This window comes from Pongo abelii, chromosome 1, assembly GCF_028885655.2.
Source record: "Pongo abelii isolate AG06213 chromosome 1, NHGRI_mPonAbe1-v2.0_pri, whole genome shotgun sequence".
Taxonomy (NCBI): Eukaryota; Metazoa; Chordata; class Mammalia; order Primates; family Hominidae; genus Pongo; species Pongo abelii.
This window is the reverse complement of record NC_071985.2, coordinates 81424831-81437463: the sequence shown is the minus strand read 5'-3', so window position 1 is coordinate 81437463 and position 12633 is coordinate 81424831. Positions and strand designations below refer to the sequence as shown.

Here is a 12633-nt window from a genome sequence, read left to right as displayed (position 1 = left end):
TGGCATAGCTGAGATGACTGGGCTTTGTAAACAGCTAGACTTCAGTTCAACATCCATTTCCGCTAGCTGTGTGACCTTGGGCAAGTCACCTACTATTCCAGGGACCTTTGAACCTATCTATAAAATGGCAGTAACTATGCCAGTCTAGGGTATCTGTGAGTAGTAAATGGGAAAGCCTGTTTGAGCATGGAGTGCAAGAGCCTGCAATGCATGTTCTCTCCCTCTCCCTTCGCCTCACTAAACCACTCACTGGACAGGGTCCTGACAGAGGATATCACCAAGCTCAGATCCCAGAGGCTTGAATTCTAAGTGCCTCCATCATTTACTCATAGGGTGTCCTTGGGCAATTCATTTGCCTCACTGGGCTCCAGCCTGAGAATTGGGTTCAGGAGACCCAAGGTTTTTCTTGGCTTCTTGAGGAGCCTCCTCACTTCCATAGGCTTGCTCAGGCAGTCTCTGCTGCTGGCATAAGTCTTATTCATCTTCTACCTGTCCTAATGCCTTCTATTTCTCCAGCTCATAATGATCCTTTGCTCTCTGCAATAGCGTAAGATTTTCTGTGTGTATTACTCACTGGGTGTGTGATTGTAAGCAGCCTTCTTTTATTCATTAACCTTTCCAGTTTTTTGTTCTTGTCTCCTTCTCTAGAACAAAAAATGTCTCTGAGGAAAGGCATGTGTTTTATGCTTCTTAGCTTTCTTCAGTCTGTACTAGGAGCAAGGAAGGTGATTAATGGCACCTTGTTGAAGTTGCGGTCAACATTATGTGTACAAAAGCATAGCCATGTGATATTATCCATTTAGAACAAGCCAAAGTGCCATTCTGGAAAGCACTGAGTGTCGCCGCCCTGCCCAACTCAATCCACTTGTCCACCTCTTTCCATTTTTTTCTCCTCTGCAGGGACCTGGGAATTTTCTCGAGGCTTACCTATGCATGAAGAGAACTAAGAGCCTGCCTTCACTCTGTGAATTTCTGTGGACTGAAGTCCTTCTCCAAGTTGAGCTGTGCAGTTTCATACTATGACAGATTTTCCATTTCTTCCTCCCAGAAGCCTATTGGCAGAACCAGTCTGCATGCTGCACCGTTGTGGTAGGCGGCAGACAGATGTGACTCAGAGCATGTTTGATTTCCCAGAACATATTTCCAAGGGGGTAATGGCTAATGAGCTCACCTTTGAGTCTGCCAATAAAAGAGGCCCACAGAGACACCCAGGTCAGCTGAAATCTACCAGACACAGAGAAGACAGATTCCAGGCACCAACAGGGTCTACGAATGCCTGCTAGACAGCCGTATAAAAAGAAAGCTACCTAGTTCTGAGAAACCAGCTTCACTGCATTGGTCCATCTAATCATGAGGTAATCCCACAGGTACACTTTCAGTGAGAGTAACAAGAAAAAGAAAAGGCTATAAGGTCTATGTTCATGAAGTCATAATCTGCATTAGGGTCTGTCTTAGGGCTCTACTTTTATTTTTTAATTAAATATTTGTTGAATTCCTACCATGGGTCAGTCCCTATTCTAGGTGCAAGGGATATATCAGACAAAAATCCCCGCCCACCCCACCTGCTTATATGAGACTTAAAAACAGCATCCAAAGTTTCACAGGTTTACACTATTTTACCAACCTGAGCCCCTTTGCCTCTTGGTCCCCCAGTCTCCCAAGGAGTTATTCAGTGAGACTTTCCCTCATTTCTGCCAAGTGCCTAGTACTGTGCTAGCGGCTCATGTGTTGATTTTGATACAATTGACAGCTCATAAAACACCAAAATTGTTATGTTACCCAGGATGGTAAAATACACTTTCTGAATGTGTAAGTGATCATTGTGATTGTATGTTACACTTTCCAACTCACTTATCATTAGTGAATAGCTCTTAAAGGGATTAAATGATTACCCAATGATGATGAATAAAGAGAGTAAGAGTGGTATTAACCTCCATCAGAACCACAGTACCATCATACCTTGCCTCTTAATAGAATTTCATAATTTTCAAAGTGTTTTTTCAGTTTTTGGTTGCTTAGAGTGTTGATCGATCTATTGAAACCAACCAGAAATACGGATTAGTTTAAAAATACATGTCTTGGATGCCCATTATGTGTAAAACACTTAGCTAGGCATGGGAAATCTGCCAATGAACAAAGAGAAATGAGACTCCTGTCCTTAAGGAAATGAAGATAAAGACACAGAATGCTGAGAAAGTGAAGAGCCCCAGTCTTGGAAGGCTCAGGGAAGTTTCCTGGGGAAGCTGAATTTATACTTGGCCCTGAAGTAGGACTTCCATGACTGGAAGACATGGGGAGAAGATTTCCAGCTACTGCTGTAAATGTTAGTTTCACATTGGCCTTATGACAGGCTGCACATCTGTTCCATTGTCTCTGGGGATGGTTAGAGACCTTGGAAAGGGCAGGTAATTCTGCATATTAAATTATAACCCATTAGGCAGCCGGTTAGATGAAAGGGCCTGGCTTCATAATCTCTTTCTTCCCATGAAGTAACCATATGGTCACCTTTCAGCTGAAACATTGTCTTAGGACTGAACTGCCTGGCAGCCAGTGACTTTTTTTGTTTTCTAAGATTAAAATTACTTTTCTTTTTTGATTATAAATACAATCAATGATAATTGTTTTTATAAGTTGGGGAAGGCAGAAAAGTATATAGAAGAACAAAGGAATAAAAAACGCTACAATGCAAATTCATAATTTGCATTTTGCAATATTTCTATTGAGCATTTTTCACTGATACAGTCATTCATTCACATTTATAATTGGGCTTCTTATGGATAAATAGGCCTGCATTAGTGTGAGAGGAAGAAGAAGGTCACACAAAGGTAGATTCAAGTGCTTAGCAAGACACAGTGGCATCTAATGAATAGGTTTTAAAATTAATAGGGACTTTTGGTTGATTTTCACTTTTTAGAAATATTTCATTCTATGAAAAGTTGAGATATGCGTGGGATATGAAAATCAGATATGCATGAATAAGTTATTATTTCTTACCATAAATTTTAAGGTAGGTGTGTTTTTAATTCTTGCTTTATAAAGGAACACATTTAATAACAGAGATTCAGCAAGTTAATAGAAAGGGATGCTACACCCAAGTATGTCTAGGCAACATTTTGTCAAGGGTTCTGCCTATTCAGTCTCACCAATTCTGGATCTCAGGATGGTAACCAGGTTCAGATAGCACTCCTTAATAATGTGGTTCGATTAAACAGAAGTGGTTTAATTAAAACTGATTGAGACTTTAAGGAGAGTGGATGCTATTGACTATGTGATCTCTGTTCTATTGGCAGCTGTGATGTGCACAATTGTTTGGTCATGGACTATATTGAGAAACATTTTCTCTGAGTAATAAGAGAAGAACCAAGTAGGCTTGGAGCTAGCTGGGGGAACTGCTAGAGAGATGGAAATCCTTGATTTCCTGGTGAACAAGAACATTTTTAAAGACAGAAATATGCAGAATCTGTTGTTGTTTTTGAATTTGTGGGGACTAAATCCCAGATCTGTTTAAGCATTTGTGAGCACTAATGCTTTTGTGAGAATGAAGTTTTCTGAAGGAACTTACTAAAGTGTTGAGTTTCATGTTTGGGTTAAAGTAATCAAGCATGAAGACATAAATATGGATGAAGAGCCAGGATGGAGAGAGAACTTCTCCAGGCCATCTGAGTTCCAGATAGATAGAATAAGTTACAATTAACATGCCCAAATTGTGGAATGCCTTATGGTACTGATGTGAGCAACCAATCTCTCTTTAGAGCAATATGACTGTATGTTGGACCTCCCAGTCTCCCTTGGTAAGGCCAGTATTTCCTGGAGAAACTTTCTCAAACCCATACCTTATTTTTTGCCTTCCATAATATCGTTTCCATTGCCTTAAATGCTACCATCCCCTTTCCTATCTTGACCTCTCACCTCCTTCTATTGAAATGCCACCTGCCCTTGACTTATCAAACTGTACTGTCACGGTTTGTTTGCTTGACTAACTCCTTTAGTTTATAATTCTCCAGAATGCAGGAACTGTGCCTAGTAAAATGGTTGGTGTATAATAAACACTTGATAATGTATTGATTCAGTTACTGATCAAATGTAAGTGGGCCTTAAGTTTGCTTGATAAATGTTTCCTATTATTGACGTCTACTAAAATCCAGCTTACCTAAGGAATTTTATTTCCAATATATACTCACACTGTTTTCCTTCTCTGACTACATTTATTGGGTACTTATTGTGTGCAAGACACTATGTGATCTCATTTAATTCTTATAGTAATCCTGTGTTGTAAGTACTATATTTCTACAGGTAAGGAAATAGAGTCTCAGGAAAGGTAGGTGACGTGGCCAAGGTCATAAAGCTGGGAAGTGACAGGACCATGATTTGTGTCCAGGAAGTCTGACGCCAGAGCCTACAGTCTTTTCTACTCACCTCAGAAGTCCTACTTGTCCTTCAGGGCCAAGCATGGACTCAGCTTCCTCAGGAAACTTTCTTGCAGTTATTGTCATCATCTATCTTCTCATCTCACCATTAGGCTGAAGGCCTTGTGAGGCAAGAATCATGTATCTCCTCTTTCTGTTATCTCACTGTATGTGGCCAGCATCTTGTAAAGTTGTTTGGAAAGGAATTCCTAACTGTACTGGGCAGATGAGGGGAAGGGGGCTTGGGGATTTCTCTCATCTTACACAGCCACCCTCTGTCAGAGCCAGCAGTAGGCCCTAGGTTATCATCTTTAGTTCCAGGCTCCTTTCCTGGAAGAAAATGCCTTAGAAATTCCCTTTATAAACAATTCAGGAGGTGATAGAGTTCAGAGATTCTTAGAATTGTGAGAAACCACAATGGTTACCTAGATAAATGTCCTCATTTTAAACAGTAGGCCTAGAAAGGAGAGGTGACTTATCCAAGACTGTGGAGCAAGTTAGTAGAAAGATTGGAGTAATGAAAAAACAGAGAACAAAACTTGCAGTTACCAGATCTGGGATTTAGTATTCACTCTGACACTTAGTTCTTAATGAATGACCTATAACATAAAGTATAATTATTCAGATTCAAACCAAGTTGACAGTGTCTTTTCTGTCATTGTCCTTGGCCTATCTACATGCAAATAATAGTTTTCTTCTTAGTAAAAACTCCTTTTATTCCCCTTGGCACAGGCACTATTTATTGAATTACTTTAAAGTTTTTTTTTTTCTTGACTTATGTTCTCTTGTAGTCTCCTGGCTTCTCCCAGCTGCAGCCTCTGCTCCCCCAGCCATGCTCCCTGCACCCTCCCAGCTCCCCATCCTCTCACCAGCCTTTTGTTTTCTTCCTGGATGCCAAGTCAGCCAATCAGCATTGCTTGTCTCCTTTCCTGCTGTGCTCCACATACCCAGCTAAGGCTATTTCCTGGTTGCCATCCCGAACCAGGCTGCAATTGCTAAAATATTAATGGCTCCCTTTGTGAAAAATAACACCGAAGCTTCTTATTATAAATTAAAACTGACAGACAGGCAGAAACAGTGACATGGAGGAAAGAAAGCAAAACTCTAATATGAAAAAGTGTTTTAGGAGTTAAGGCAGGAGAAGATATCCTTAGCCCTGCCTTCCCCATCACAATGCTGGGATCTTGCAGTGGGAAATACCATCACCATTGGCTGAGAGTCACCATCTTTACCACCTAGATGGGGTGTATGGCAGGGTAGGCGATCCCTGTGGTTTTGCCTGGCTGGCTCTTCTTCTGGGTCCACTGGGAGAGAGGATGAGGGAAGAGCAGCATGGATCAGAAAAAAAAAAAAAGGCAGTCTGCTGTGGATAAAGAAAAGAGGGACTTCCTGTGTTTAAAAACTCATGTGACATCTTGGGATGAGGAAGGTTGAAGGATGCTGAGAAAAGATTAGGCTAAACTCAAAGGCCAACAAATGTGATTCCTTCCTTTGTTTAATCTTAAGTAAAGCATTTAGCACTTTATGTCTTAAATATCTGATTCCCCCACCACACTCTGTCATTGTCATCATTGTATTCCTGGGGCCTTGCATGGTGCTTGGCACAAACCACAATGCTAACCAGGATTTTCAGAATGAATGGATAAATAATCAGCAAGGGAAAGAGTAGAGAGCAAAAAAACTGACCCTGAATATTTTCAGCATACTGAACGTTAATATTTTTATTTCTTTTGCAATGAAGAGTACAAATGGTTGGGAGCAGGACATCACAGGAGGAGGAAAGATAGCGCCATCTCTGCAGAAGAACTCCTGAGCCACACACAGAAGGAAAGTGGATCCCCAGGGCAGCCTTTCCCACCAAAAAAATCAGGCCCTATCCCGGAGAGTTTGCCAGTAGCTCCCTAGGGTTCCAGGGTGTCTGCCAGCCTTCCTAGGAATCGTGGGCATGCCTCTAGGTGCCAGTGACTCAAATTCCTTTTTCCACTTCCCAGTTCATCCTGGTCACTCTCATCCCCACAAGTTCCCAATCTGAGTCCCAGTCTCTGACCATTCTCTGCTTCCTTGTTTTTAATCTCATTTGAGAGTGATCCTCACGAGTTCCCCTGGCCCCTGCACTCATTTTCCTTACTGGGTATGCTAACGTTTGTCTTCTAATTCAGGAAATCCTTCCAACCCTGTTTTCAGCTCTGCCTCCAAACTCTTCCATTTCCCCATTTCACCTCCCAGTCTCCTCACTCCTGGAGCAAAGAGCTCTGTACTTGGATTGCTAAGCATGCATGGCTCATGTGGAGCAGGGGAGTGGGAAGATGTCCCTCAGGGCAGAAAGTCTGCTTTTTCTGGGGACCCTACATATCATTCAAACAGGCTTAGCTGTAGAGAACCTTCACTGCACCTCTCCTCCAGTTCTGCCTCTCCCCTCCACTATGCTGAACTTGCAGTTCATTCTGCAGTAAAAAGCAGTAGCCAGGCTGCAGCGGGTGCTCCAGAAGCCCGGCTGTAAGCATGCGCGCTGTATATGTAGTGTGCAAGGAAGCCATCATCAGTCATATAAAGCAGTTGCTATGGGACGTGTGAAAAGTGAGAAACATGGTTTAATTGTGGATTTTATTATAAGTGTGATACTAGTCAGAAAGGCCCAGGAAGTTGGCATTGCAGTTACCAGCTCAGGGAGAAGGAAAGAGAGCAGCAGAAACTTCTATAGGAGATCCAACTGATGTTAACATATGTGGACACCCTCCGGTCTCCTGGCCCCTTTCCTTTCACCCAGATTTGGTATGTGGCAAATCTAAACATTTGCAAATTCACAGTCGTATTCAGTCATCCGGCACATTATGAACTTCCACTGGCGATCCCTGTGGGAGGGAGAGTCAGAAAATGAATGTCAGTGAGAAAGGACACGGCAGGAAGAATCGCTGCTGGGGAAACAGCAGCAGAGAACATTTGGAGGATCTGGGAACTGAAGGGACACTTAACCTCACTTTGCTCTTAGAAGACATCTTTATGCAGTTTCCCAAGAACCGACAAATCTGTGAGTTCAGGTCACCCTTGAAGGTGACTAATTAGGTCACTGGCTGTGTGGAGGCCTCTGTTCATCACTGGTGGTCAGCTCACCCCTGCTGCCTCCAGAAAGTACCTCAAGGACCTGTGGGTTAACAGCTTGGAATAAAAGCATTTATTTAACATCATCTCCATTTCATTGTAAAGAATCTTGTTTTAGGCTGGGCTTGGTGGCTCACACCTGTAATCCTAGCACTTTGGGAAGCTGAGGCAGGTGGATTGCTTGAGGCTAGGAGTTTGAGACCAGTCTGGCCAATATGTGGAAACCCTGACTCCACAAAAAAATACAAAAAATTAGCTGTTTGTGGTGGTGGATGCCTGTAGTCCCAGCTACTTGGGAGGCTGAGGCGGGAGGATTGCTGGAGTCTGGGAGGTTGAGGCTGCAGTGAACCGAGATGGTGCCACTGCACTCCAGCCTGGGTGACAGAGTGAAACCCTGTCTCAAAAAAAAGAAAAAAATCTTGTTTTAAAAAGTCCATCCATTTTCCCACTGACTCTTTCTGAGCACTTACCATATGCCGAGTGCTCACCATGTACTGGGCTCTGTGCTATACATGTGTTTCCCTTCAGAAAACACTGCTACAGAGGAATGAAAAAATCCCTTAAAGTAAAAAAGAAAATGGCTGCCATTCTGGCATCACAAGAATCATTATGAATTGCCTATGTGTTTAAGTGGTTGGGGATAGGAAGAGTGTACATAGCATTACTAAATTTTGAAAAATGTGGTGTGGATACATTTCAAGGAATGTTCTTTGCTCAGGGCAAATTTATGTTCTTTATTCATCCATTTAAGAGAAATGTATTGAGTGCCTACATTGCATGACACTCCTGTGGTCTAATACTGTTGAACAGTGATAATGATAATTGTAGCCTCTAATATATCTGGCATTGCACCAGATGCTTTATGTGTTTTCTCTTTTAATCCTCACAACAATTCATTGTTTAGGTGAAAAACCAGGCTCAGAGAAATAATTAATTTGCTTTAAGGTAATACAAATAATAGGTGACAATTTCAGATTCGCAGTTTATTGTACTCAAATCTTGGTCTTTCTCTTAAACCACACTGTCTGCCTAACTAGGTAATCTTAAGCCCAGAAGAACACATGGCTGCCATGCCCTTTGCACGGTCCTGATAAAGGGCAAAAATGAAGAGTTTTTCCTTATTTAATTATGCAAATCATTCCAAAGCCTGGTGGAGTCCTTTACAAACTCAGAATTATCTATCTCCCTTTTCAATCTGCAAGCCCTCTTTTCAACAATTTATCCTAAACACTGTGACTAACAAGGCCTCCATCCGGCTTCTAAACTGAAAAATGGGGCTGATTGCTCTTAGTCTTAGGAAGCAGGGCTCACTCTGCTCAAACAGCCTAAGGCAGGCTTTCTAATTCTGAGTCTGTTGCTCCGGGTCATTTGTTTAGAACAATTGGGTATAGAGTCCCTCAACACAAATCTGGGTGATCAACTTGAGGGTCTGGGTGATACCAGGGCCTGGGTGATATTTTGATTCCTGCAATTGTCAAAAGAGGTCATAGATTGTTTTAGAAGGAAGTTAGAAAATTGGTGGCATGTGGGTTTACCAAATGTCTGTAATTACTACAGCCAGGTCTTATTTTTCTGTGTACCAACAAACACAGATAAAAAAGATCTTATGATCAGGCATTCAAACTACTCTTTTAAAAGGCTATTAATTGATGCTGAGCAAAACTTCTTAGACTTGGTCCTATAAAGACCAAATGATTCCACCAGGTTCAGTCTCTGATTTCACACCAGGACAGTGGGGGCAAATTTGCTCCCCAAGGGAATACTTGGCAATGTCTGCAACTTCTTTTGGTTGGGGTGGGGTGCTAATGGCATCTAGTGGGTAGGCTAAACATCTAGAATGCAAAGGACAGACCCTGAAACAAAGAAATATCTGGCCCCAGATGTCAATAGCGCATAGATGGAAAAACTGCATCCTAAGAGGAAACCACTATGATTTGCGTGTGGAGGGAAAGCTCTTGCACAAAGAGTCCTGCCCTGACAATAGTTCTCCAAGCTGGGGGCCTTAGCATCTTTCAGCAGAGCAGAAGAAACCCAAGTTGTGGATCATTAAGCTACTTATTTTTGATGACAGTAGCAAAATTGCATGAGTATATTTATTTTATTTTGGGGGGAGGATATTCATTTTAAATTAATGCCATGACATAATATTTCAGTTTTTCATGATTCTGGGTAATCCACATAACCGAAAAATTTACTGAAAAGTGAATTTACTGAAAACCGAATTGAGCATTTTAACTACTCAAATATATTTATTTCATACTAATCTTGTATGGCACTCTTCCTTTACTGTATTAATTCCTGCTTTCTTAAACAGGGAGCGTAGAAGTAATTTTCTTGTTGAGCTGAAGTCATCATTTGGAGCATTGAGCACTCCTGTTATTTCGTTTTGCACTTTGGGGAGCACGGCCCTGCTGAATGACAACCCATGTTCTTTGAGTTCTTGAGCCTTTCATTTTCTTTATTTTTCTTAAGCATATTTGTTGTCATGTCATCCAGCTATTTATTCTCATTGGTGGAATGAGTTTCATCCTAAGTAGTATATACTCAGTTCCCTTTCTAATTTGCTGCTTCTAGAAAATTGGTAACTAAGCTAGTTTAAAGTGTATCTAAAGTAAAAATAAGTAATGTGTGCAAACTGAGTGGTTTGCCTATGGGTAAACATAAAGGTTTTTGCTGATCAGCCTGCAACATATATTGTGCCTTTCCAGAGCTACTTGTCTTTTTTTTTTTTTTAAAAAAAAAAAAGAAATTCTAGGTCATATTAAATAAGTTAACTTTATTTAAGATGTAATTCTGTTTGAAAACACAGACACACACCAAAGATGTGTCACACTCAAATTCATCATAGCATACTATCTAATGAGTTAATGTAAGTGTTATTTGGTTTGCAAAATATTTATTGGTAACTTTTCAGGAATTCATTTCTGTGTAAAGTGATTATCAGCTGACTAAAAGTAGGCCAAACCAATCATTAACACCTGAATTTACCCACACATTTCTCTATATTAATAGGGAGTACAATTCTTGTTTTCTTCTTACTGTTTTGATGTATTTGAGATAGGATTAAGGAGTTGATTGTGAGAGAAAGGTGATATAAAAAGTGTTAGTGCTGTTTTTATCTTTAGGCCATTTAAATTCTCTTCTTTCATTAACTTTTGTAGGTTTACTGAGGGATTGTTAACTCCTTTCATTTCTAAATATGGTTGGTAGATGCTACGGTATGAATGTTGGTGTCCCCTTAAAATTTATATATATATTTATAACCTAATACTCAATGTGATAGTATTAGGAGGAGGAGCCTTTAGGGGGGTGTTTAAGCCATGAGGGCTCTGCTCTCATGAATGGGATTAGTGCTCATATAAAAGAAGTTGAAGGGAGCTGGCTTGCCCTTTCCACCATGTGTGAGGACACAGTAATAAAGCAACATCTCTGAAGCAGCAAGCAACCCCTCACCAGACACTGAACCTGCTGGCGCCTTGATCTTGGACTTTCCAGCCTCCAGAACTGTGAAAATAAATTTCTATTGTTCGTAAGTTACCCAGTCTAAGGTAATGTGGTATAGCAGCCCAGACTAAGACAGTAGGTTCTGTGTGTTTCTTATCTCCAATCCCTTTTCTTTCTCTTCTCTCTTCTTTCCTAAAACCCAAAGTGGGGATGATATAGAGGCACGGGGTTGAAGGGGGTCCATTTTGACAATGGGCACTCCTCTAAGCATATTTGCCTTCTCCTCTTGGTGTTTCATGAGGAAAAGTGCTCTTTGAAATTGAGTGAGGGGAAAAGCTTAGACCATCAAGGGATACCGAGTTTAGGACTCTCTGCTCTTGAGCAGGCTGGAATCCACCCTCACCTCCAAGGTGAGCAGCTTCATGAGGTGAGCTCGTGAGAACAGCTCACTTCCCACTGCCTCCTATTTTCCAGCCAAAACTGCAGTTAATGCTTGACCAGGTAGGAAACTAAGATAAGGAAAACCTCAGGTCAAAGTTCCTGCAGAAACATATGTGCATGTAAGAAATTTGCACTTGTATTCTACATATGTGTGTGTGTGTGTGTGTGTTTATAAATTCCTGCAGGTATAATCTTTGCAGGGAGTTAGTCCCAACTCCTTTAACCCTAGCCCATGGGGAAGGGGCTATCTTTCTCACCTTTCCACTGCAGAGAAAGTGGTTGTTGCTCCTCGGATATAGTAATCATAATTGTAGGAAATCATGTCCATTTCCTCACCATAGTGACCTGGATATTCTGTTGTTAGCCTATGCAGGAAGAACAAAGGTTAGAGGAAAATGAAACACATTATTATTGCTGGGAGCAAACAGAAGACACACCATGAAGAAGAGATGGAGTTTGAGCATCTTGGCAAATCCAGACTGAAGTTAAATGACATCCACAAAACCACTTAGTTTAATGTTTCTTATTGTGAGTTATAGTCAACAAAGTGTTCAAAAATTATTTAATTAAAATGTAAGCTCCCCAAAGGTAGAGTTTTTGCCTTGTCCACCATTGTTCATCCAGCACCTAAAACACATACATAATAAAAACTAGCTGAATAAATATATGGCCTGAGGAAAGTCAATTAATCTGTTTTCTAATCTGTAGAAGAATAAAGTCTACCTTATAGGTTTGTCATTGGAACTAATAAAAATGAGTGATGAGTGTGCTATACTAGTACATGGTAGGTGTTGAATCACTAGGAACTATTTTGTTTCTTCTTCTTCTTCCTCCTTTCCTTTCCTTCTCTTCCAATATTGAGTAAATCCTGAGCCTTTATATGAGTAGGTCCATGGTAGTCCATCCTGGAATAAAAGTCTAGAATCCCCCAGTTCTCATAAGGGCTTTGCCACTGGAAACTTCAGGACGAAAACAGTCCTTTTACCATGAAATAGTTCCTCCAAAGTCTTTATCCACACCCCAGGGCAGCCTGGAAAACAACTAGTTTGTGAGTGTCAATAATTTCATCTGATTTGGGTTTACCAGATCACTGTTTATTAATGCTAGAAAGATCTTCTCCTCTGCAGACTGATGGTGATCTTTCTCTAAGATTGTCATGAAATCATGAAAAGATTGATTTATAAACTGTAAGGGCTTCTAGGAGGATCTCAGTGCACAGATGGAGCAAGATCAATGGTTAGCC

The 12633-nt window shown here is 41.0% G+C and overlaps 1 protein-coding gene across 1 annotated transcript in view; it reads right to left on the bottom strand.

Annotated features, from left to right (window-relative positions):
• Nucleotides 1-6100: 6100 nt before the first annotated feature.
• The window catches only part of DPT (dermatopontin), a 31987-nt gene continuing 25454 nt past the window's right edge, over nt 6101-12633 (bottom strand). Inside the window, exons 3-4 of the mRNA XM_002809821.5 lie at nt 11648-11755; nt 6101-7258 (exon numbers count right to left, since the gene is read on the bottom strand). Of these exons, the coding sequence (XP_002809867.1) occupies nt 7192-7258; nt 11648-11755 (175 nt within the window). The 3' untranslated portion in view covers nt 6101-7191. The remainder of the gene's footprint in view (nt 7259-11647; nt 11756-12633) is intronic.